The 25,603-nt window shown below is 39.1% G+C and overlaps 2 protein-coding genes across 2 annotated transcripts in view; one reads left to right on the top strand and one right to left on the bottom strand.

Annotated features, from left to right (window-relative positions):
* The window catches only part of LOC135169578 (facilitated trehalose transporter Tret1), a 220,185-nt gene extending 209,707 nt beyond the window's left edge, over positions 1 to 10,478 (bottom strand). Inside the window, exons 1-2 of the mRNA XM_064134680.1 lie at positions 10,431 to 10,478; positions 10,265 to 10,341 (exon numbers count right to left, since the gene is read on the bottom strand). The gene's annotated coding sequence lies outside the window, so the exon portion shown is untranslated. The remainder of the gene's footprint in view (positions 1 to 10,264; positions 10,342 to 10,430) is intronic.
* Positions 723 to 25,584, top strand: LOC135169495 (dynein beta chain, ciliary-like). Its single transcript, XM_064134546.1, has 56 exons — positions 723 to 848; positions 913 to 1,146; positions 1,224 to 1,331; positions 1,994 to 2,207; positions 2,361 to 2,513; positions 2,578 to 2,789; positions 3,067 to 3,300; positions 3,409 to 3,612; positions 3,697 to 3,888; positions 4,239 to 4,448; positions 4,527 to 4,801; positions 5,107 to 5,225; positions 5,295 to 5,679; positions 5,839 to 6,060; positions 6,390 to 6,618; positions 6,718 to 6,813; positions 6,911 to 7,257; positions 7,349 to 7,505; positions 7,639 to 7,871; positions 7,942 to 8,231; positions 8,386 to 8,534; positions 8,594 to 9,064; positions 9,150 to 9,351; positions 10,283 to 10,862; positions 11,247 to 11,517; positions 11,799 to 12,061; positions 12,205 to 12,631; positions 12,698 to 12,909; positions 13,374 to 13,649; positions 13,809 to 14,262; positions 14,448 to 14,640; positions 14,745 to 14,922; positions 15,466 to 15,594; positions 15,668 to 15,887; positions 15,997 to 16,158; positions 16,258 to 16,404; positions 16,730 to 16,891; positions 17,259 to 17,495; positions 17,579 to 17,800; positions 17,862 to 18,113; positions 18,257 to 18,383; positions 18,522 to 18,655; positions 18,809 to 19,046; positions 19,137 to 19,324; positions 19,604 to 19,773; positions 20,121 to 20,341; positions 20,440 to 20,716; positions 20,777 to 21,458; positions 21,689 to 22,005; positions 22,243 to 22,375; positions 22,481 to 22,762; positions 22,851 to 23,057; positions 23,481 to 23,814; positions 23,999 to 24,285; positions 24,345 to 24,518; positions 24,581 to 25,584. The coding sequence occupies exons 1-56, from the start codon at positions 723 to 725 to the stop codon at positions 25,022 to 25,024; spliced, it is 13,662 nt and encodes a 4,553-aa protein (XP_063990616.1). The 3' UTR covers positions 25,025 to 25,584.
* Positions 25,585 to 25,603: the final 19 nt, after the last annotated feature.

The raw sequence follows: 25,603 nt of genomic DNA, 5'->3' as shown, positions 1-25,603 counted from the left end.
CAGACGGATGTCAGGGTCACGCCCATGGATTTGACTGATTTTTCGAATTTTTGTGGTGTCGACTGGTCCGCAGGGGTCTGTTGGGTAAATACTGAATATTGTTTCGGATTTTCTGATAGAAAAAAAGACTTTTGAATTTTAATGAGATTATCCGGACAATTGAAATGGTTATTGAGTTTATCGAACTATCTAATAATGATTTGATGCATAGTTGATTATGTAATCAACACTTGTTGACGTTCCATCGTCTATAGGTACGTGAATGTCATAAAAATAATCAATTTCCATTAAATTATTCAACAATAACAATGCCTCCCCTTAGGGTGAATGTATCGTTGCGATTAGAGTGAATGGACGTGTCTCACCCCCTCAGATTTTTCCCATTATTCGATAAGATAAATTTCCAATATTTTTGTACTGAAGAAAAAATATTTCACCCAATTATTCCCAACTCATTAAAAAATCTCCCTTCATTCGATTATCGATCTGACATCTACCGTGACACCCTTCACTCGTATCTACCGCGACCTGAGCGCAAGTAGCAGCCGGTAAAGTGGAAATCGTCAGCAATCGTCGATCGATAACCCCATATTCAATTGTTTATGCAAAAAATAATCAATGCAATATTATTCGCGGTTAATGTCATGAATAAACTGCCCCCGACGCGTGTGAATAACTTGAAGAGTATCAAATAATTAAGAGCGCACCTTCAAGATTAAAAAATGACGGAGAAAAAGGACGATAAAAAGGACGACCCGCGATTTGATTATCTGTTTGAGTATTTAAAATACTCAAGCGGTTTGAAACCAGACAAATGGAGCAAAATGATCAATACTCAGGACTCCAAAGTAAACTGTGAATTAATTAATTGATAAACTGTGCCACATGATATGAAAAATTATTTTTTTTCAGGACTTGATACTCAAATTTTTCAATACACCGACAGAAAATATGTTAACTATGCAAGTGTCTTCAGCAGGAGTACTCATTCCTTCCTTGGGAATACAACCAGGCGCCAAAGTCAAGACGTCCTACTTTGCCAGACGACAGCCGGTTAATATTACAGAAGTTAATTACAGGGAGATGCTCATCCCAGGTGATATGTCTCCCAAACCAATTGAGGATTTTGCTGTACTCATGGAAGAGGTATAACTTCAAGACTCGTAATACTCTTTACGGAAAGTTCAAGTAGATCATTAAATATTTAATGATCTACCCGGTAGGTTTATACACCGATGCTCACTAATTCCGAAAATCAAGGGAGATGGCCACCCTTTATAGGGACGGATGTGGAAAAACATCTACACAATATGAAAAATTCTATCTACGAGGTAATAATCTGATGCATTTGGAGAAATCGAAATGACCAAATTCATTCCATCAAATATTCGCGAAAGATTTTTTTATAGAAATTTGGAGGGACGTGGAAAAACGAGATAAGTCACTTTAGGGTAGTGGTATATTTTTTATGAATATCTCAAAATCTAGGGGAGATTGCGAAATTTTTATCATGACCTTTTTTGTGGAGTGAATTGAGCTCTACAATAAATGTTACTATGAATACTTCGCTATCTCTCATATATTCGAAGATATCGCTTCGAATATCTGACGATTGATTTTTTTTTTCCTTTTTTATCCATCTGAATAGTTTTGCAAGACTTAAAATTGTTCAACCGTGACAAGAGTGAAAAAACACTATTTATTATCTATATAAAAACAAATTCATTTTATTTTCCACTTGCTTTAAATAAATTCGAATAAATTTACACCGAGAATTCCATCTCGAGATGCATGAAAATATCCCTTTTATCCAATTCTCCTCAGACCTTATCATTACTCAACTTATTTTTCCCTGAAATCTCTTATTTTATCTATTCAATTTCCGTTTTTCTCGTCATTGTCACCGTCACTCGATTCCTCCCGAGAGCGAGATACACTCTTACCAATTCTGTTGTATAATTGAATTTATTTTCACCAAATCGATATTCACCAGCTTCAGGGAAACATGAAGGGTGAGACATTCTTATCAATGCCAATAGGAATTGAAAAACTTTTTCAAGTTGATAATATAACAACTGATCGGGTGGATTATGAGTTGAAGTCCAACATCGAAGAAACTATCGCCAAATGGAGTTTTCAAATTAAGGAAGTATTGGAAGAAAGTAGTAAAAACGATAAAAGTGGAATTCATCCATTGCCGACAGCCGGTAAGTCAGTGAGAAAGATCTAAATCAATGATAGATTAGACTATCGATAATATTTTCTAAAATCTGTCCTCATGAAGAGATCAAAAAAATTTTTTTTAGTATTTATGGTGCATCGATTAACTCTCAGTCTATTGATTTTTTATTCAATTCAAGAGATAGAATTCTGGCGTCAGAGGTTGAGGAATATTGAATCCATCTACGAGCAGATGAAAGATCCGAGAGTTAAGAAAATGGTTTCCCTTCTTCAAGTGACTGAAAGCCCTTATCTCAACAGTTTGGAAATTTTATTCAAGAATATCATTGCGGGTTTGTGTCACTGACTCACTTTTAATCTTAACATTTAATCTGCATTGATTTTTCTCACTACCAGCTGTCGTCGAAGCGAGAGACATTTATTTGTACTTGAGACCATTACAATGGCACTTTGAGGCGATGGAGGGCCTCGATATGACGTCATTTCAGTTGAAAATTAAACCCTTGATGCACTGCATTTGCCTAGCTTGGGCTAATTCACGGTATTACTGTACAACGACGCATATTATAACTCTCCTGTCGGAAGTCGTTAATCTCGTTATCAATCAGGTACTAATGACCTTTCCTTTCCCACTTCCCAACCGTAAAATCCTTCGTGTCAACCTGAGTGATACTTTAATTATCGAGACAATTTATTTTGACGTTTGGAGAACATTTCAACATCGAATTCCATTAATTTTTCAATAGATTAAAAATTCAGAGGGAATTACTCGGACTTTTCATCTGATAACTCAGTATCACTCGAACTGAATCATTTAAACTCCAGTAGTACGCGATTTAAACAAAAAAATCGACCTGAATTCAACGATTATTACCCTCCCCCCAGACCTCCAGCTTTCTGGATCCTTCATCGCTTTTTGAAGGTGACACAAACGACACTCTGAAGAAAGTCGTATCAGTGTTGGGGCTTATTCAGCACTTCCGAGATGTTGTTGAACATTGTAGAGTCAATATTGACTGTTATTTCAAACCCGATGTGGAACCAGTGCTCTGGACGTTCCATGAGAAACTCATTTTTGAACGTCTCTGGAAGTATGAAACTCGCTTGCAGCAAATTAAAGTAATAATTGATTTTCATAATCCCTCATCTCTCCACGTAGAGAACTTTCCTATAAAAATTACCCAACCGTCATATAAAACCGTCTCCTGACCCATCTTCTATCCCCAGAACATATTCGAAATCGTCCAGGATTACATGAAACTCGATCGCACTGAAATCGGTGGTTTGAATGGAAAATCATTGTGTCAGATCGTATTTCAAATATACGACGATTTTGTTAAAAGTTATAGTGAATTGGGAGGGGTTCAAGATAATATTCTACTACCAGAGAATGAAGATTTTACAACAGCAATAGAAGATTTTCTCGAAAAAGTAAATTACTTCTATAAAACTAATTTTTCTTCCCATTTTGTGTTCGTCACCTAATTCTCCCCCGAATAAAATTTTCCCTCACAGATCAGTGAATACGATCGAAAACTAGCGACGACATTCCACAAATCATTTACCGAATGCTACACCATTCAAAGTATAATAAAATTCATCTGGCAAATTGGATCAATCGGCCTGAGATCAATTCTCCAGTCCCAGCTACTGAATCATTACGAGGAGCTATTATCAAAAATCCACGAGTGTCTAGACAACGTAAAGGTGAAATTACATCATGAATCCCTCAAAAAAATTCCCCTAAAATAAATTCCTCCATCACCGATTGAAATAAAATTTGCGGAAAGTGTCTGTCTTCATATACCAACAAATCTAGACTGATACAATAGCACAGAACGTCAGAATAATTTTTACAAAAAGTATTTCTCCCTGTGGAAAATACAATCGACGTTTCGGACTCGAATTTCCTCATTCAAGAAGACCTTTCCTTCCCCAATAACTTTAATAATGATTCATTACGCTCACCCCAGCCCTATTCAGCTCGATAATGTTGCTGTTGTCGACATGAATAAACTAAATAACAACCAGAAGTATTTTTTTTCCCATCAATTGAGGTTCTCTTCGACCAAGGAACAAGACTGAAGGAGGAAACGGGCTACATGCCTCTGGATCAATATTTTCCACCAGTAGCTGGAGCTTTATGCTGGCTGATGAAGTTGAAGCGTCGCACTAATTATCCTGTAGAGTCCATAAAGTTGATAGATCACCCACTACTCGTCAGTCAATCAGCACGCGAGATAACTGCCAAGTACGAGGAACTCCAGGTATCCAATCGATCAATTCACCCAAAATCACCTTAAAATAATACCAACCAAAGCACTAATATTTACCACTCCCTGAAGGCTATTTTAAACAATACGGAAGATGATATATTCGCCGAGTGGTCTGTACTGGTGCCAACAATTTGCGATGAAAATCTCACCAAGACACTGTTCATCGTTAATGATGATGGATCCTTGGAATCTAATTTTGATCCTCAACTCGATGCCATTCTCAGAGAAACTAAATACATGTATATAATGCAGAAGAGTCAACTCCCTCAGGCTGCTATCGATCTTTTCGATAGGACACAATTTTTCTTTGAAAATAATTACGACATCGGTCTTATTACAACTTGGTAAATTACTGAGATGTTGTGTGTCATGAAAGGGGAAAAATGAACTTGTTTGAACCAAGTTTTGTTGGGGTTTGAACAATCGCAAGTTGAACAAGGGGGAAATTGCTTTCACCGTGACATAGTCAATGGGCTTTGGTTAATTAATTTGTAATTTACTTTCCAATGGAATTAATGCAACGATGTGTTCAAAACTAGAATTTTTTTTACAATTTTTCCCTTAAATACAACTTCATTGCTAAAATCTTTCATTTAATTTCCCCTATGAAGTTTTAATATGAAATAACAATTCGATGTATCGATATCAGGTACAATGAAGTTAGGACAAAGAGTTCGAGAGTTGAGATGGAGCTATTGAAGGAGGAGCTGGAGGTGATCGATGGGATGATTGACGATGGTCAGATCCATTACAATTGGAATTCACCGGGTATTCTTCGATGTACAGCGGGGGGGGGGGGTTGAATCCATCAATTAAAGATGTGGGATTTTGTTACAGAAACTCCGGATTACATCGAGGTGCTGTTGAATTACGTGAGGAGCTTGCATTCACGGGTTATTAGGGCGCAGAAAAATGTTGAAAAATTGATGAAGATGATGTACGAGTGGGCAATGGTTCCGGTGATTATGCGAAAAGACGTGAAGCCAGAAAATTTGCTGGCTGTTGGGGAGAGGGAGACGAGGTTTGATAAGAGATATCAGGACATCCGAGAGTTTGGGGAGGAAGTTCTCAATGTTTTGAAGGAGAATTATAAGCTTTATTTTGATCTGATGCCAGAGGGATTTAATGGTGGGGAAGAGTCTGATCTATCTGGATCAGACCTTCAAGGTGACGAGTTGGAAGGCGCAACTACTGACAGAATTGACGAAACAGACATTTCAATGTACGTAAAAGGGCAATTTTTCATGGGAAAATATTTTTATACCCAATTTTTTGAACTTGAGGACTAGATTAGTGACAGGTTATTTCATTTTAATATCGACAATCGAAATTCGAAAGACCAATCGAATAAAATGTAATACCTCACAATTTCCTCTCTCAGAAATGAGATTGACGCAGACCCTGGCTTTGGCGAAGGTGATGATGTAGAAACAGAAATGGTTGGAGTGAACGTGGAAATGACTCAGTCTGAAGAACTGAGAAAGCAGGAGAAAGATGAAAAAGAAATGGAACTTGAAGCACCACGACAGGTCAAGTGGAAACCTTACCTTGCTTATATTGATCAGTTGGTATCTCAAGGCTTAGTGCAAGCAGTTTCAACGAGGTACCAAATTTATCTGATCCATTTTAACCCAGTATTTTTTAATAACATATCCGAGCATATCATGAACCCCAGAGGAGTATCAAATGCACTCTGATTTTTTAATTAAATTTCGAAGACTTTTATGGAAAATCGATTTAGCCACCAATTAAAATGCCCCCGAGTTTTTACAATTAAATTGAAAATTTTGTGGTGAATATTCGGTGTTACGGTTTAATAGGAATGGAATTTAATGAAACATTGATTCATGTATTTTTTTTTTAAATTTACACCGATGGAAAAATTAATGATAAAAATGATAAAATTATTCATTCCCCCCCTAATTTTTTTAGTATCTGCTACATCCTGGACAACACAGACCCCGAAGCCCCAATATCACCCCTTTTCGAAGTTCAACTTCACTTGCAACCCCCAGATATTGTTTTTCTTCCTCCATTGCAAATAAACGATCCCAAAGGATTCTACGTATTTTACGAGAATTTGATGTTCGATATGATGAAAATGGGAACATTAATTCCTCGTTTAGACCCAGAGAAGGTGTTGGAACGAGAAAATTATGGGGTAAGGGATCGTATGGGTAACTGTACGATAGCTCCTTCGTCTGAGTAACTAATTGCCATTTTTTATTTCCCCTCCTCACCCCCCACTCACCCCAAAAAGATCGATCTAACTGAGGATTCGAGAATAGTATTTATGCTGGAGGAGACTTGTAACCGAGTTAAACAGGGGTTGGTTGAGGCCCAAGAGTACGGACAGGTAAGTTTCACGAGTCCCCTAGGTCTAACGAATGCCTAATTAAGACAAATATGTCCCCAAACTCATTATTACAAAATTTATTCCCCCCAAAATGAAGACGTACGAGGAGTATTGTTGGCTATGGTTAGACGACAGACAAGAATATTTAAACAATTTTCTTCGTTTTGCGAAAAAACTGAACGACGATGAGAAGGAATTAGTGAGTCAGTCACCCGACAATTTTCCCGAACATCTCAAGGAGAAAAAGCCAGAATTGTCAGACTTTAAGCGGGAAATTGATTATTTTATGGAGTACTATAAGAAGTGCGATGAAATTGAGAATGAGACGATACTGTTCAAATGGTTGAGGATCGATACAAAGCCGTTTAAACGGGTGTTACTGAATATAATATGCAAGTGGGCGTATGTTCTAAAAATGCATCTCGTGAATTCGGTGAATACGAGGTATCACAAGCCATTCTGTTATCATACAACGTTCGATACTCAAAGTATTTCTTGTTATCTTTGAATATTTAATGTCAGTGAATTATTGCAGCTTAACGGAATTATCGGATTTTCTGCATTCTGCTGGTGATCGGTTCACACAGCCTGTCCTCGAGGATGACTACGATGGCTTACTGCAGACAATATATTATTTGAAGGAAGTTAGGGATAGACAGTATAAAATTGATGACATGTTTGGCCCATTAAAGGTATTAAATATCATCTTGCCCCGCTATTTTATGGTACCGTGTGCAATAAATATCGTATTACGAATTTTCCGAGTGGAAAATTTTTGAAAAAGACAAGATCAATGTCGCAATTGATTTTCACTTCCCATAAAAGGAAACAATCAATCTACTCAGCGACTATCAAGTAGAATTTGAGGATGAAACATTCAATCGATTAACGACATTACCCGAATTATGGACAAATGTTAAAAAATTGGCGGCACAAATAAAGCAAGTGGTATCCCCTCTTCTCGATCACCAAGTGGATCTTGTCAAGAAACGACTGAATTTCTTCGACTACCGACAGCAAAAATATCTCAATAAATTCCACCGAAATGACTTATTCAAGTAATTATAACAGTAATTATACAGTCGACGGTCAAACATTTCGTATAAATTGAAATCTCATTGTTTTCAGTTTTATGTGCAAAGATGTTTATGAGAAACTCGATTCCATAAACGCTGAAATTTCAATGCTCGAGGATGAATTAAACACGTTGATGGAAACCACTCAGATATTCGAGCTACCAGGTCAAGAGTTCAAAAGCATTAAAGAAGTACGTCGTGAATTAAAGCTATTGAAGGGATTGTGGGACTACGTCATCGTCATTGAAACGAGTTTGGATGAATGGAAAATGACGTTGTGGAAGAAGATGGATGTCGAGGGAATGGACCAGGAGTGCAAAAAATTAACACGAGAATTGAAACGTAAGTACCCGGGTTCATCTACTTTGGGAATTTTTTTTTTGCAAATTTATCGACGCTGAAACTGACGTGGAAAGCCTGAGGAATCACTCGACAATGATAATCGATTTTTCCTCAATTAATCACTTGATCTATTTGATTAAATTTTGCACTCTAGTTTTGGATAAAGACAGCAGAAGTTGGGAATTGTACGGATATATCGAGAGTCAAGTGAAAAATATGATGTCATCGTTGAGAGCTGTATCGGAATTGCAGAATCCTGCCATCAGGGAACGTCACTGGCAACAACTGATGGCTGAGACACATGTAAATAACATAACATGAAATTAATTATCGAGATAAACGAATCATAATTTATTGAATAGGTGAAATTCACGATGGACGATAGGACGACCCTGGATGATCTCCTGAAACTTGAACTCCATAAATATGAAGAGGAAGTTAAAAATACTGTTGACAAAGCAGTCAAGGAAATGGCGATGGAAAAAACACTGAGGGAACTGACCAATACTTGGACAAGCCTCGAATTCAGTAAAGAGTATCACGAGAGAACAAAATTAAATCTATTGAAAATTGATGAAGAAACTGTGGAAATATTGGAAGACCACCAGGTTCAATTGCAAAATATGTTGAGCTCAAGATTCGTCGGTTATTTCATAACAACAGTAACTGACTGGCAGCAGAAACTGAGCAATGCCGATGCTGTAATCAATATTTGGTTTGAAGTGCAACGTGCTTGGATGCACCTAGAAAGTATTTTCATTGGATCCGAGGACATACGAAATCAACTCCCCGAGGATTCCAAACGCTTTGAGAAGATAGATCGTGATTTCAAAGTAACCCCCGACATCATACCCATATTCCATTCCCCTCCCCCACCTCAGTGTGATATTACATCACATGCAAATTCAATTATTTCAGGACATACTCAAGGAGATGCTGACAATACCGAATATAGTTAAAGCCACCAATAAATCAAATCTCTTGGAGAAGCTGGAGGAGTTGCAGAGACAACTGAATCTTTGTGAAAAGGCGTTATCCAATTATTTGGATACTAAGAGATTAGCTTATCCCAGGTTCTACTTCATATCACCAGCTGATCTGTTAGATATTCTCAGTAATGGTAAATTGAATGAATCAATATATTTTAAATCTCAGATACCTAACTCTATTAGCCACGAGGCACTTAGCCAAATTATATTATTCCATAAGAAATTTCATATCACGTCCATGTTAATTTTCAATGGATTTTAATACCCTAATTTGTTGGTATTTTCGTCACGACCGAGTGAAATTCAATTTTTTTAATTAATAAGTGTTTTTAATGGCAATGCCTAGCAATGAACGTGATCCCCACACGATTAACAATTTTTTAAGTCCTTCGAAAAAAATGGTAGTCCATTTTTTCGACTCATATGGGCCCAAAAAGGGCCGAAATCCGAAAACAAAGAAAACTCGCATGACGTCATGGCGTCTCCCGTACTTTAAAAAAACAAAAGTCGATTTTTACGACTTATACGCGCCCGAAAAGAGCCGAAATCAAAAATAAAAAAAAACTTACATGACGCCACGATGGAGGCCACAGCGTCCTCCTGTTCTTGGAAAAAAAAGTCGATTTTTACGACTTATATGCACTCGAAACGAACCGAAATCAAAAATAAAGAAAACTCGCGTGACGCCATGACAGAGGCCGTGGCGTCCCTCCGTTCTTGGAAAAAAAAAAAAAAATCTCCGCGACTCATATGCGCCCGCAACGGACACAAATCCAAAAACAAAAGAAACTCGCGTGACGCCATGACAGAGGCCGCGGCGTCCCCCCGTTCTTGGAAAAAAAAAAAACCTCCGCGACTCATATGCCCCCCAAACGGACGCCAATCAAAAAAAAAAAAACTCGCATGACGCCGTGGCGTCCCCCGCATTATTTCCCATTTTACCCCCCTCGGGAACGTCCAAAAATCAGTCGCCATCGTCATCATACCATTCCAGCAATTAAAACAATGAAAATCCGCATAATAACAATAGGTCTCAACACTCACCGTTCCGCTGAATTCCAGGAAACAATCCCGAGCTGGTCTGTAAACACCTCTCCAAACTGTACGACTCCGTTGCAAATCTGAAATGGAAAATGGACGCCGGTAAATCGTCGAGAATCGCCAATGCAATGATCGCCAAAGATGGTGAAGAAATGGATATGTATGGTACCTGCGATTGTTCTGGTAAAGTAGAGGTATGGTTGAATCGTGTTACTGATGCTATGCGAAAAACCGTACGTTATCACTTCGGCCAAGCTGTTGCTACGTACGATGAAAAACCCCGTGAACTTTGGATAATGGATTATCAAGCACAGCCAGCACTCTGCGGTACACAAATCTGGTGGACCACTGAGGTGAATATGGCTTTTGCACGATTAGAGGAGGGCTTTGAAAATTCACTCAAGGATTATCAGAAGAAACAGATTAATCAACTCAACGCACTTATCACTATTCTCTGTGGCGAACTAACTGAAAATGACCGGCAAAAAATAATGACGATATGTACGATCGATGTACACGCGAGGGATGTTGGCGCCAAACTGATCTCTATGCGAGCAGAGACCTCGTCGAGTTTTCAATGGCAGTCGCAACTAAGACACAGGTTTACCAATTGTTTTGGCGGTAGGCTCCGCCTTTTTTTTCCCGGAATTAGGGGCCATAACATAGTTCGATACGTACGGTATTGCGATACTTGGATTTGATAGATTTTAGCATCATAATTTGGTGCATCGTGAACATGGTAATTACTTGTGAAGGATAATTACTGGGAAACTAGTGAAACATTAATTTTTTTCACGACAGTTTCTGTAAAGATTTATCGATCTATTTGTGAAACCCAAGCACTTACGACAGGAAAGAGTTTTTAATTAAGAAAAGAGGTTACATCGCATGCAGGTTATTAAAATCACCTCAACTGTTAATTCACCGACAAAAATGTATGCAAATTTACCACAAAATTGTTGTTTTTACGGTGTGTTTTCATTAGATGGGACGATAAACTTGGCGACTGTTTTGCCAATATCTGCGACGCAAGTTTTGCATACGCCTACGAGTACTTGGGGAATGTTCCACGTTTAGTAATAACACCGTTGACAGACAGATGTTACATCACCCTCACTCAATCCTTGCATTTGGTAATGGGCGGAGCACCCGCAGGACCCGCTGGAACAGGCAAAACAGAGACAACAAAAGATTTGGGGCGTGCGCTGGGTCAGATGGTTTATGTTTTCAACTGCTCGGAGCAAATGGATTACAAAGTGAGTTGTTATTTGGATTAAAACACCGATGAATGAGTCCTGTGATGATTATCACGAGGACGATGTAAGGGTAGAGATAAATAAATCCCAAATATTAGAATTTTTTTTCTATTTCATCTCATTTCATTTGATTCAAGTTGATTCGAGTGATCAACGAATATAAATTATTGAAAACTTACGTTTTAAATGATAGCAAAAATATTTAAGTCTCAAAATAAAGCTTCGTTTCTTGTGTTATCAGTCTTTTACTGAACTTTTGCCCCGTGCAATGAATTTTTCAGTCATGTGGAAACATTTACAAGGGCCTGGCACAAACTGGCGCCTGGGGATGCTTCGATGAGTTCAACAGGATATCGGTGGAAGTCCTGTCTGTTGTTGCTGTGCAAGTCAAGTGTGTTCTCGATGGAATTAAAAGTCGAAAGAGAAAATTTTTATTTTTCGCCGAGGAATTGAATATTGTTAATACCGTTGGAATGTTCATTACAATGAATCCAGGATATGCTGGCAGAACGGAGTTGCCGGAGAATTTGAAAACTTTATTCAGGTACATTATATTGAACTGTACTATCCCTATTTCATTGGAGATCCAATAATTGCGTGGAAGTTGTTATACTTTAGTATTTTGTAACCAATCAATTTTCCACATTTTACAAATTCAGATGGAAAAGTTGATTTTTATGTATTCAGACCCTGTGCCATGGTCGTCCCAGACTTTGAATTGATCTGCGAAATAATGCTGGTGGCTGAGGGCTTTCAGGAGGCGCGCTTATTGGCACGAAAATTCATCACACTTTATACTCTGTGTCGTGAGCTACTGTCGAAGCAAGACCATTACGACTGGGGACTGAGGGCAATCAAGTCCGTTCTCGTTGTTGCTGGAAAATTGAAACGTGGCGATCGCCATCGTCCTGAGGATCAAGTTCTAATGAGAGCTCTCAGGGATTTTAATACACCAAAAATTGTTACTGACGATACTCCGGTGTTCATGGGACTCATTGGGGATCTCTTTCCAGCCCTCGATGTGCCTCGCAAGAGGGATCTTGAATTCGAAAAAATGATTCGAGGAGCCGCTGTTGATTTGAAAATGCAGCCGGAGGATGGATTTGTGTTGAAGGTAAAATTATTTTAATTCGATTCTCCCTGATCCCATCATAAATACCTGGATCATTCGATAATTCAGGTCGTCCAATTGGAAGAACTCTTCAACGTGAGGCATTCAGTGTTTATAGTAGGTTTTGCTGGAACTGGTAAAACCCAGGTCTGGAAAACTCTTTTCCGGACGTACATGAATCAGAAACGCAAGCCCTACTATAACGACCTGAATCCAAAAGCTGTTACCAATGACGAACTCTTTGGAATCATCAATCCCGCGACGAGAGAATGGAAAGATGGGTAATGTATGAGCATTCCACGTCAAATTAATTAACCCTCGAACCCTCGCCCTCTTGAACACACAGGATATCCTAATTAATTCTCAGTTATCGGAAAATACACTTAATTAAATCAACATTCATCTCGCCGTATAAAAGAAAACCCTTTAATACAATTATTTGCAATAAATTATTTTCGGATGGAGCTGATCATCTAATTCTTTCTCCAATTAAAATGACATGAGAGTACCGCCAAGTTTGAGTACTAAAATCTAATATTATATCATATCCGTTCTCAATGGAAGTTGACGGGAACAAAGATATTCTCGTTGAGTTCATCTGTAATTCTGGTATCTTTACCTCTACTATTATTAGTAAAAATTCATTCAACAGCGATTTGTACAATTTTCTCGGGTATTTGCGTTTGTTTAACAGAACCATGAGCATTTGGACGCATATTTTTAATTGTCCCATTGAAAAATATAGATTATTCTCCGTATTGATGAGAGACCAAGCGAATATGACTGGCGACGGACCAAAGTGGATAGTCTTTGACGGAGATATTGATCCAATGTGGATAGAGTCCCTCAATACAGTGATGGACGACAATAAAGTTTTGACTCTAGCTAGCAACGAGAGAATAGCTCTGACTAAACACATGAGACTTCTCTTTGAAATTTCGAACCTGAGAACTGCCACTCCCGCAACTGTTTCCAGGGCGGGAATATTGTACATAAATCCACAGGACTTGGGATGGAATCCGTAAGCTTATGTTAATTCTAAATAAAAAAATTACTCGACTTAAATTTTCCAACTTTTTCGATCTGGAGAAATCAAGGCAAACAATTTCTACAGTCAATTTGAGAGTGAATAGTCAACGGACTAATTTTCCATAAAGTATTTTAGTAATTTCATTCTTAGATTCGTCACCAGCTGGATTGACACTCGCGACGGGAGTGAGAGAGCAAATCTCTTGATTCTCTTTGATAAGTACATCCCATCGCTGTTAGAAGCCTCAAAAATAAAATTCAAGAAGATCACACCAATTCCAGAGATATGTTTTATAGAAATGCTTTGCAATCTACTGGATTGCTTTTTAACCCCCGAAAATCTACCCCCAGAGTGCCCCAAAGACTGGTACGAATTGTACTTCGCCTTTTCCTGCATTTGGGCATTTGGCTCTCCAACATTCAAGGATCAACTCATTGATTGGCGAAATGAATTCAGTAAATGGTGGCTCAATGAATTTAAAACCGTGAAATTTCCTACTAATGGAACTGTGTTTGATTATTTCATTGACAACGAAACTAAAAAGTTTTTACCCTGGAGCGAACGCATGGGGAAATTCGAACTGGATATGGATATTCCCCTGCAGGCATGTGAATGAATTTTTTTGCTCTTTATTCGCATTTTCAATCATCACGTTTTTGATTTGACTCTACAGCTGTTCAGGTTGCACATCCATCAGTGGTGTTCATTCATTAATTACGGAACCTTGTATACATTTTTTTTATAACATTCGAGTTGAATAATGCAATGAAAATTTATATTTTCCTCCAGTCAACACTGGTTCCAACGGGTGAAACAACCCGTTTACGTTTCTTCATGGACGTATTAATGAAGAAAAGAGTGCCAGTTATGCTGGTGGGTAGCGCTGGTTCCGGAAAGAGCGTCATAGTGAATGAAAAACTTTCATCTCTCCCTGACAATTACAACATTGCAAATGTTCCCTTTAATTATTACACAACTTCCGGTGAGTACATAATAAAGAAAGCGGAGAATGGTTCATTACAGTCTACAGTACAGAATAATTTGTCGAGTTTATTCATCAATGTTTGTATGAACAAATGTTTGCAGAAATGCTGCAACGAATTCTTGAGAAATATCTTGAGAAAAAAGCCGGTCGTAATTATGCGCCACCGGGTACGAAACAGTTGGTGTATTTTGTCGACGATATGAATATGCCGGAAGTCGATACGTACGGTACAGTGCAACCTCACACGCTCATACGCCAGCACATGGATTACAATCATTGGTATTTTTCGGTTTTAATGAAGTAGTGTAATTATTGCAATTGACGTATTAAAATTTTTAATTAAATTTCGCCGGAAGTGAGGACGGAGGGCACTTCAACACCAAATGTTTGTTTTTTTTTTATTTAAATCGCAGCTGCGAGGGATGACTATTGATAAGTTAGAATGTTTCAACGTAGTAAAGCAGCAACGCTAAATGATCTCGACTACCTTTATTCAATCAAATCATCATTCACTTTTTTCTCATTCCTGGCAGTACTCAGGGCACTCCCACAAACGTGATTGATAGGGCCGACAACTCCTATTTTCCTTAGACATTTGTTCAGACGATAGTGCCCTCCAGCCCTATTAACCCACAAAACTAAATGACGAAGAATCTCCCACAAGAAATTCTTCAATATCCATTATTTCGCAGGAACATGTCCACTAGATGAAAAAAATTCTTTTAAAAATGAAAAATATTACTTTTCAAAAATTTTACTTCTCGAGCGTGTCCACCAGTGTTCAATATCAATATCGATACCTTCATTACGAATTTTTCCCAGGTACGATCGTGGAAAACTCACCCTAAAGGATATTCATAACACTCAGTACGTATCCTGCATGAACCCAACCGCAGGAAGTTTTACGATTGATCCACGCTTACAGCGGCACTTTGCAGTATTCGCTGTCAGGTAACATTCTCAATAATTCATAAATATTCCCCTTTCATCTCGTCATTCTTATTCCAAAAATATTTTCCACCAGTTTTCCAGGTCGCGATGCTCTAGTAACAATTTATAGTCAAATGCTGCACCAGCACATTGCAAATCCCCTTCAAAAAATCAATACGGGCCTGCAAAAAATTGTGGAATCACTCATAAATGCTGCCCTATTTTTACACGACAAAGTGACAATGAATTTTCTGCCAACAGCCATCAAGTTTCATTACACATTCAATCTACGTGATTTGTCGAATTTATTTCAAGTAATGGTGTTGTTTTTGGAATTGAGGTGGTGGTGAATGCCAACCACTTCGATATACCCTTGGTTATACAAATATATAGATGTAGATACACTGTAACAATATATTGCAGGGTTACCTGTTTGCAAACGGCGAAACAATTCCCAATTTGAGTGCTGGAATACGTCTGTATGTACACGAAGCCACCAGAGTTTACTGCGACAAGTTGGTTAATTTCGAGGACAAAAGGACCTTTGAAGCACTACTCCAGGATGCAATACGGAAGAATATATCGGTAGACATTCAGATTAAGTTCGACATAGCAAATTGGAAAATTGTGGAGATCGTAGTTGACGATTGGCTAATGGATTGAAAAATTTTTTAATAATTTTAGGAACTCGAGGAGACAGCGGTGTTTGCTAAACCCATTATTTATTGTCACTTTTCCGAGGGAATGGGCGATCCTAAATACATGCCAATCAGGGAATGGCCGCAGTTGATTAAATTATTGGAGGAAGCGGTGATGAATTACAACGAGCTGGTGAGAATATTTAGATATTGTGAGAGAAATATAGGGCATGGGAAAGATGATGCCTTTGTTGCAGACGTTGCCACCCTCTGGCGCATACTCTGTCGTCTTGTCCTTAGGCGAGTGACGAGGATGCGTCATTTTTTAAGGGGCTTTGTCTTGAATTTCCAGGGAAGTAGCTAAGTTGATGTACCATAATTAATTCGCAAGGAGGAAAACAATCGTTTTTTTTCTCTGAAGAAATTCAGGCGGAAATTACACTGTCGGAAAATTAGTCTTGAAACTCGATGAATAACAAACATTTTATTTATAATTGTTCTTTAAATTGCTGATTCAGGTCGCAACGATGAATCTGGTCATGTTTGAGGACGCCATGTGTCACGTATGCCGAATAAATCGTATACTCGAGTCACCAAGGGGTAACGCACTGTTAGTGGGTGTTGGTGGCAGTGGAAAGCAATCTCTATCTCGTCTGGCCTCCTTTATTTCAAGCCTCGAGGTACAGTATAATACCGAGCAAATTGTCACACTAGACTTTGTCAAACACAATTTTCACCAACTCAAATATTGTCTCTTTATACAGTACTGTCAGTTCATTTAATTTCGGTGAAAATCTACAGGGAATTGTTTCCAAAAGACTTTTTATGAGTATCCACTGGAAAATATAATAACAATAGAAGTAATTTTATTAGAATTGATCAACTGTTGAGAGACTAGGCCCAATTGATCTTCAAGAGGTCGAAAGGGCCGCACCAAATACAATTCTGTCAGTCGAAAAATGCGAACAACGCAAAAATCAATTTTAGAATATTCCTGGAGCCCTAAAAAAATCCCAAATCCTCTCACTCAATCGTCCCATTCTCAAGGTCTTCCAAGTGCAACTGCGGAAGGGCTACTCCATAAACGATCTTCGCGCGGATCTGGCCGGTCTGTACCTAAAAGCCGGATTAAAAAATATCGGCATAACATTCCTTATGACAGACTCTCAAGTAGCACAAGAGAGATTCCTGGTCGTCGTGAATGACATGTTGGCCTCCGGTGAAATTGCTGAATTATTCGCCGATGACGAAGTGGACAACATCGTGAATTCCGTCAGAAATGAGGTTCAACCCTTCGCCCTTCGTTCCCTAGGAGTTCCATGAATCCGTTCGATTAATTTCTCGATTGACTTGTTCATTTTTAATAGGTCAAGCAGACGGGAATGATGGACACAAAGGAGAATTGCTGGAAATTCTTTATCGATCGTGTACGGAGGCAACTTAAGTGCGTGTTGTGCTTCTCACCGGTTGGCGCAACACTTAGGAAGAGAGCCAGGCAGTTTCCGGCCTTGGTCAATTGCACGTCCATCAACTGGTTTCAGGACTGGCCCCGAGATGCCCTGGAATCCGTTTCCGCGCGATTTATTCGGGTGATTTTTACTGATATTTTCATTCCGATAAGCAAAATGATAAACAAAAATACTTTTGCAGGAGCTGAAAGAGCTGCCTCGTTCCTATCGCACATCAGTTTCACGTTTCATGTCCTACGTACACACGAGTGTCAATGAAATATCGGAAATTTATCTCCAGAATGAGCGCCGATACAACTACACAACGCCAAAATCATTCCTTGAGCAGATATCTCTGTACTCGAAATTATTAACCGAAAAAGTAAAAAACTCTCGTGGGATGATTGAAAGACTGGAGAACGGATTAACAAAACTGGCCTCTTGTGCTGAACAGGTAACAAACAATTGCCCACTAGACACGATAAATCGATAAACCCCGAGGTAGGTGGGCAGGAGAATAAAAGCCATTTTCAATTTTCTCGCACGAACTAATCCAACTCTTACTTCCTCTCACTTTTCATATAAAATCCCTCACAGGTAGACGAACTGAAAGCGATTTTAGCTGTTCAGGAAGTTGACTTGAAGAAGAAGAACGAGATTGCTGACAAAATCTTGGCTGAGGTGACGGAGGAGAACACAAAAGCGGAAGTGGAGAAAGCGATAGGTAACAAACTCACTAGATTGCACGAAAAGTTACTGGGGAGTGTCATTGAGACTGGGTGGAAAGGGACTCCAGGGGGATGAAAAAGGAATGGAATAGACGTATAACGGGGCTGATTGTTCTCCATTGCGTTTTCAAAAGTTTCCGAGGAGGAAGTGAAGATAGCTGAGATTAAGGAGAGGGTATCTGAGAGGCAAAAACGATGCGATGAGGATTTGGCAAAAGCAGAGCCAGCTGTACGACAAGCCGAGGCTGCATTGGACACTCTTAATAAAGTAATTGTCATTGGAGAAATCATACATTACATATTTATCACAGATAGCAAGCAACAACCACTTCAAACGTCTCATACATGTTTCACCGTGTCAATGTCTGCCAGATAGTATTGAAGGATGTCTTCAATGATTAACCATTTGATATTGTTACAGAACAACCTAACTGAACTGAAATCCTTTGGCACACCACCGGAAGCCGTTGCAAACGTTGCACAAGCTGTACTTGTTCTCTTTTCCCCAAAGGGCAAAGTCCCGAAGGATCGAAGTTGGAAAGCCTGCAAAGCGATGATGGGCGGTGCTGATGCTTTTCTCTCAGCTCTACGAAATTACGACAAAGAGAATATTCATCCGGACGTTGTGAAAGCCATACAACCCTATATCAATGATAAAGGTTGTCGTCTCTTGTCATCTTACGGTTCATTCATATTTCAATTCATTCGTGGATCAGTCCAATGTTGAACGTATATATTTATTATTTCAGAATTTGAACCCCAATTTATATACTCGAAATCACAGGCAGCTGCTGGTCTATGCAGTTGGGTCAAGAACATTATGGTCTTTCATTACATTAATGAAAGTGTTAAACCACTGAGACAAGCGTTGGCACAGGCTAATGCTGAGTTGAAGACCGCGATGGAGAAACTCAACTCACTGCAGTCTCGGTTATCGGTGATTATTGCACTCATCATCAATTATTAATTAGCTGAATCAATTTAAATGGTGGCATTGCGCGTTTATACACACATTCGTGACTATGAGAGTGAATTTGATCAAACCTCACCGAATAATAAACCAAATCACGAGAAAACTAATGGAATGTCATTATTTTTCAATACTCAGACTCTGAAATTTCATTTTCACTTAATCTTGGAAATTGACAGCTTGAAATGCAAACCAATAATTGCTCTCAATAATTAATTAGGTCTTTTATTATTCAACGCGTTTCAGGAATTGCAAAAAGTATTGGAGATACTCGGTGCCAAAATGAGTACAGCTCTTGGTGAGAAGCAGAAGTGTCAGGACGAGGCAGATGCAACTGCCTTAACAATTGATCTTGCCAACAGATTGGTAAATGGTCTGGGTTCGGAGAAAGTTAGATGGATTGAAACCGTCGCCTCGTATGTACTCGCAACATCATACATTATCTCTCAAAGAAAAAGAAAATTCACAGAAAAAGTTTTAGACTTTTAGTTCTATCTTGAATCAATGTTATTCAATGTTCCGGGCCCAATTTTTTTCTGATCTTTGTTCATAAGAAATTCCTCTAAAAAAAATGTCAGCCATTACCGTCCTCACCCCAGGACTACTTCAAAAATTCTTAAACTCCATCTCATTCCTCGCGACCTGGATTGTCCCCAAATTTAGACGAGAGTGATCACTTCCCAATTATTCTCCATTTTTATCTGAAGGGATGTTCAATCACTGTCGATAATCCATTAACGAACACAAATGAAACATTTGCCAGGTTAAAATCGTCCAGTGTAACGATTCCCGGGGACGTTCTCGTGGTGACAGCGTTTATATCATACGTCGGTTGTTTTACACGAAAATACAGACAAGATCTATTGAACATTCACTGGTTACCCTTTCTGGATAAATTGGAGACCCAAATACCCCGTACTCTCGATTTAGATCCACTCTCTTTGTTAACGGACGACGCGCAAATTGCACAGTGGAACAATGACGGTAGAGTCAATTCATCTGTATTGCCAATCCAGCATCCAATACACGATTGGAATGAGAGAGATTTTATTGTCTAAACTGGTACTATTCTCGTCAATTAGGTCTACCAGCTGACCGAATGTCAGCAGAAAACGCGACTATTCTGACGAATTCGGCGAGATGGCCCCTAATGATTGACCCACAGTTGCAAGGTCTTAAATGGATTAAAACAACGTACAATGAAAATTTAAAAGTACTGAGACTGTCGCAGAGAAATTATCTTGACCGAATTGAATTTGCCATATCCAATGGTGATGTTGTACTGCTGGAGAACATTATGGAGGCAGTTGATGCTGTATTGGATCCAATCTTGGGTAGAGTACTCATAAAAAAAGGCCGGTGAGTTTATTTTATTCACGTAATCACAAAATCATGAAGTTAATCAAATTTTTACGACAGTGCCATCAAGATTGGTGATAAAGAAGTAGATTACAGTCCCAAGTTTCGTCTAATCCTTCAGACTAAATTGGCAAATCCACATTATAAACCAGAGATGCAAGCACAAACGACACTGATAAACTTTACTGTCACCAAGGATGGCTTAGAGGAACAATTGTTGGGTGATGTTGTTAAGGCTGAACGTCCAGACTTGGAAAATACAAAGGCTGAACTCACTAAACAACAAAATACGTTCAAGATAACACTGAAAATGTTGGAGGACGATTTGTTACATCGTCTCTCATCAGCTGGCCCAAATATTCTCAGTGATGTTGCACTTGTTGTTAATCTTGAAACAACAAAGAAAACAGCTGCTGAGATTGGGATAAAAGTTGCTGAGGCCAAAGTGACGGCTGTGAAAATCGATGAAGCACGTGAATGCTATCGTCCAGCAGCATCCAGGGCTAGTTTACTGTATTTTATTCTCAACGATCTTAACAAGATCAATATGCTGTATCAGTTCTCACTTAAGGCATTCAGCATTGTCTTTCAAAATGCTATTAAGTTTGCGGAGAAATCGGATGGCCTTGCCAAGAGAGTTGGACTTTTGATCGACAGCATTACTTATCTCGTTTTTATGTACACGAGTCGAGGACTTTTTGAAAGTGATAAACTCATATTTTTGGCACAAATGACTATACAGGTAGGTGGGATCGAATTATTCACGAGGCGAAAATACCGGAGTTTAATTAAAAAATATAAGAAATGGAGGGATTATTATCATAACGCGGAACTCAGTAATTAATATCTATAAAATTATTCGCAACAATTCATCAATGTCCACTTCTTCCCTCCTGAATTCGTAATATATTTTCATTATTTGCATTTGAATATCTGAATCGACAAAAGAATTCAATTGACCCACATCTGTAGATACTCCTCCAAACCAATGAAATTCAACCCGATGAACTTGACTTCCTTCTACGATATCCCTATAAACCGAATGTCCAGAGTCCTGTCGACTTTCTGAACAACACCAGCTGGGGTGGAATAAAGTTTCTGAGTGGAATTGACGATTTCCGGAATCTCGATCGTGATATCGAGGGTGCTGCAAAACGTTGGAAAAATTTTGTTGAGTCAGAGACTCCTGAGAGGGAAAAATTTCCGCAAGAGTGGAAGAATAAAACGGCTTTTCAGAGACTCTGCATTTTGAGATGTTTGAGACTCGATAGGATGACGTATGCTATCAGGTGGGTCATAATATGCATGAGGAAAAATTTTATAGAAGAATGTAGCGAATTGATAAAAGAAATGACAGGTGGTCCGTCCGATTGGAAAATTCGAAATACTGAAATTTCTCAAGTGTTGGTTCGTTGTCTACAGATTTTATTGAGAACATTGTCTATCAATGTATAGAATTGTTAATAGAACTTGCAAATGAGTCTTCAGAGTCAATTATTTTAATTAAATTGGGTATTTTCATTAAGGTGTTTCGTGGAAGAAAAAATGAGCCCAAAATTCGTTGACTCGCGTACACCACCGTTCGAAAAATCATTCCAAGAGACAAGTGCACTAGCCCCTGTTTTCTTCATCCTCTCGCCAGGTGTCGATCCCTTGAAGGTATTAATTATTTATAGGCAATCGCCTTAGAAAAATCAAAATATCTTTTACAAATAATTCCGGTGGGAGATAAATTGCCAAGCTGTCCCTGAAAATATCTTGCAGGACGTAGAAAAATTGGGAAAACAACTGGGCTTCACATTCGACCGAAAGAACTTCCACAACGTATCATTGGGCCAAGGCCAAGAGCCAGTGGCTGAAGAATCAATGGACGTGTCAGCGGCAGAGGGCCACTGGGTAATACTTCAGAATATCCATCTCGTGAAAAGTTGGTTGGCAAATTTGGAGAAGAAAATGGAACAGTTGTCCGAGCATCCCCACGTGAATTATCGTTTATTCATCAGTGCAGAACCCAGTCCGGATCCTCATGAATCAATAATACCCCAGGTATATGAAAAAAATTTCCAATCCAGTGTACATTGGTTCATTAATTATGCCAATGTATTGGATCTTAAATGGCTTTCTATGTCCACAGGGAATTTTAGAGTCAGCTATAAAGATAACGAATGAACCACCTACGGGTATTCACGCAAATATTCACAAAGCTTTGGACAATTTTAGTCAGGCTACTTTGGATTCGTGCACCAAAGAGTCGGAATTCAAAGGTATTCTCTTTGCGCTGTGCTATTATCATGCTGTCGTTGCGGAGAGAAGAAAATTTGGACCCCAGGGCTGGAATCGAGTGAGTTTTACACGAAAGAATATATTATACAATGCATAATTAAGAGATTATATTTTTTTCTGTCTTAAACGTAAGGATGACTCGGGCAAAATGACACCCCAGTAAAATGAAATCTCTCCCTCTTATTCTTGAAACTGTTCTCAATGAGATAAATGAGTTCAGTCCACCATTTTAAATCCCCCCGACTTATTCTCACCACTAGCTTCAAATAACTTCGATTTACGTGCAAAAATGTCGGCCAATGAGGAAGTGGTGGGATATTAACATAATTAAACACAAGACCGCGCGCTCCCCACCCCCTATTTGTATTTCCCGCCTCGAGTGTCGACATATGGCGGTTAGATCGGCCAATCAGGGGGAGCGTCACGCATGAACTTTGCATATGTCTGACGCGGCTTGTCCATTTCCCTCCAAAAATTCCAGATCTACCCATTTAACGTCGGTGACCTCACAATCAGTGTCTCTGTCCTCCACAACTACCTCGAGAGCACCACCAAAGTACCGTGGGAGGACCTCCGCTACCTATTCGGTGAAATAATGTACGGTGGACACATAACAGACGACTGGGATCGTCGTCTCTGTCGAACATATTTGCTCGAGTATCTTCAGCCCGATCTTATCGATGGCGATCTCTATATAGCTCCGGGTTTCTTAGCGCCACAAAATACCAATTATGCTGCTTATCACCAGTATGTAGATGAATATCTACCAGCCGAAAGCCCAATCCTCTACGGTCTCCATCCTAATGCTGAAATCGGTGAGATAACAATCCCATAATAATAATAATTCGTGCGGACCTGAGAGGACATTAAAGTCGAAAATAAACACATTTATTTATTTTTAATCCAATCCGAACAATCATCCCCCAGAAAATCCACGTAAAAATAAAAGGATCTATCGGAAACAATTTCATTAATTAGTTGAACGCATGCACCCTCCAGGTTTCCTAACGGCGACCGCCGAGAATTTGTTCAAAGTCGTCTTAGAGATGCAGCCGAGGGACGTCGGCGAGGCATCGGCCAGTGGTTTTTCAAGGGAAGACAAAGTCAAAGGGATAATTGAGGATCTCGCCGACAAACTTCCCGAGGAATTCAATATCCAGGAGTTTATGAGTAAAGTCGACGATTTGACACCGTTCACCATTGTGGCATTTCAGGAGTGCGAAAGAATGAACATCCTCTGCAATGAATTGAAACGATCTCTCCACGAATTAAATCTCGGATTAAAGGTAAACTTTAACTCGTTGTTTATTCAGTAATGATTAGTGTAGTTGAATTAAATCACTAGGGAGAACTAACGATCAATGCCGACATGGAGGACCTGCAGAACTACTTATTTATGGATAATGTACCTCCCTCATGGACTAAACGTGCTTATCCCTCGAGTCTGGGGTTGACTGGTTGGTTTGTTGATCTGCTGAACAGAATTACCGAATTGGCTAATTGGACTTCCGATTTCAATGTGAGTGGTTAACGTCAGGTGCACGTTTGTGAGTGATAAATGAATAATGTTTATTGTTGCAGTTGCCGGCGTCGGTGTGGCTAGGAGGTTTTTTCAATCCTCAGTCATTTTTAACTGCAATTATGCAACAAACGGCGAGAAAAAATCAGTGGCCATTGGATAAAATGTGTTTGCAGTGCGATGTTACGAAGAAACAGAGGGATGACTTTACAGCACCACCGAGGGAAGGTGCTTACATCAACAGTTTGTATATGGAGGGGGCACGATGGGATACACAAGCTGGTACTATTGGTGAGTCAAAATTAAAGGAGCTGTTTCCACAAGTACCTGTCGTGTACATCAGGGCTATTACTCAGGACAAACAGGAAGTCCGGAATATGTATGAGTGCCCTGTTTACAAGACCAAATTTCGGGGGCCAACTTATGTTTGGACTTTTAATTTGAAAACTAAAGAGAAATCTACCAAGTGGACACTTGCTGGGGTCGCTATATTGTTGCAAATATAAATTTTTAATGGTAGAATTCTTGGTGGTGTTTTAAATTTACGGGGAGGTAAATTTTATAGTCAGGTTTAGGGAAGTCGTAGGGGTTGCGGGATTAAAAAATAATGAACGGCATGAAATATCCTTTGAATCCGTAATTTCGATCAAATTATATGCAATCGGGGGGGAGTCGAGTTTCATCCGCGTGTCGACTACCGAAACCCTCACTTTATTGCAGTAATATTGACCCCGACAAAGTTACCAATCTGTTATCATCCACTGGGAGTCGCTCAGTGTTCAAGGATTTACCTGATGATGCGTTTATCAGTCTTAATTACTCCCTTATCGGTACGCGATGCAAACTGAGAGCAATGTCATTTAGGAGCGGGGAATACGAGAAAATTCCCTCTGTTATTGATTGTCGGTATTGGAATTCAATTTAACATCAGTCGATAAGCAGATTTTTTTTATCACTGTCCGAAAAAATTCCTTCTTCACACATTGCGATGAAAAAAAATTTCAATACGATGTAATGGTAGAAGGAGTAATGGTGGATATTAAAAGCTGTAGGCGTATGAACAGAAATAATTTATTGATTGAGTT

This window comes from Diachasmimorpha longicaudata, chromosome 15 (genome assembly GCF_034640455.1).
Source record: "Diachasmimorpha longicaudata isolate KC_UGA_2023 chromosome 15, iyDiaLong2, whole genome shotgun sequence".
Taxonomy (NCBI): domain Eukaryota; kingdom Metazoa; phylum Arthropoda; class Insecta; order Hymenoptera; family Braconidae; genus Diachasmimorpha; species Diachasmimorpha longicaudata.
Note: the sequence above shows the minus strand (reverse complement) of the source record. Positions and strands in the feature narration are given on the sequence as shown.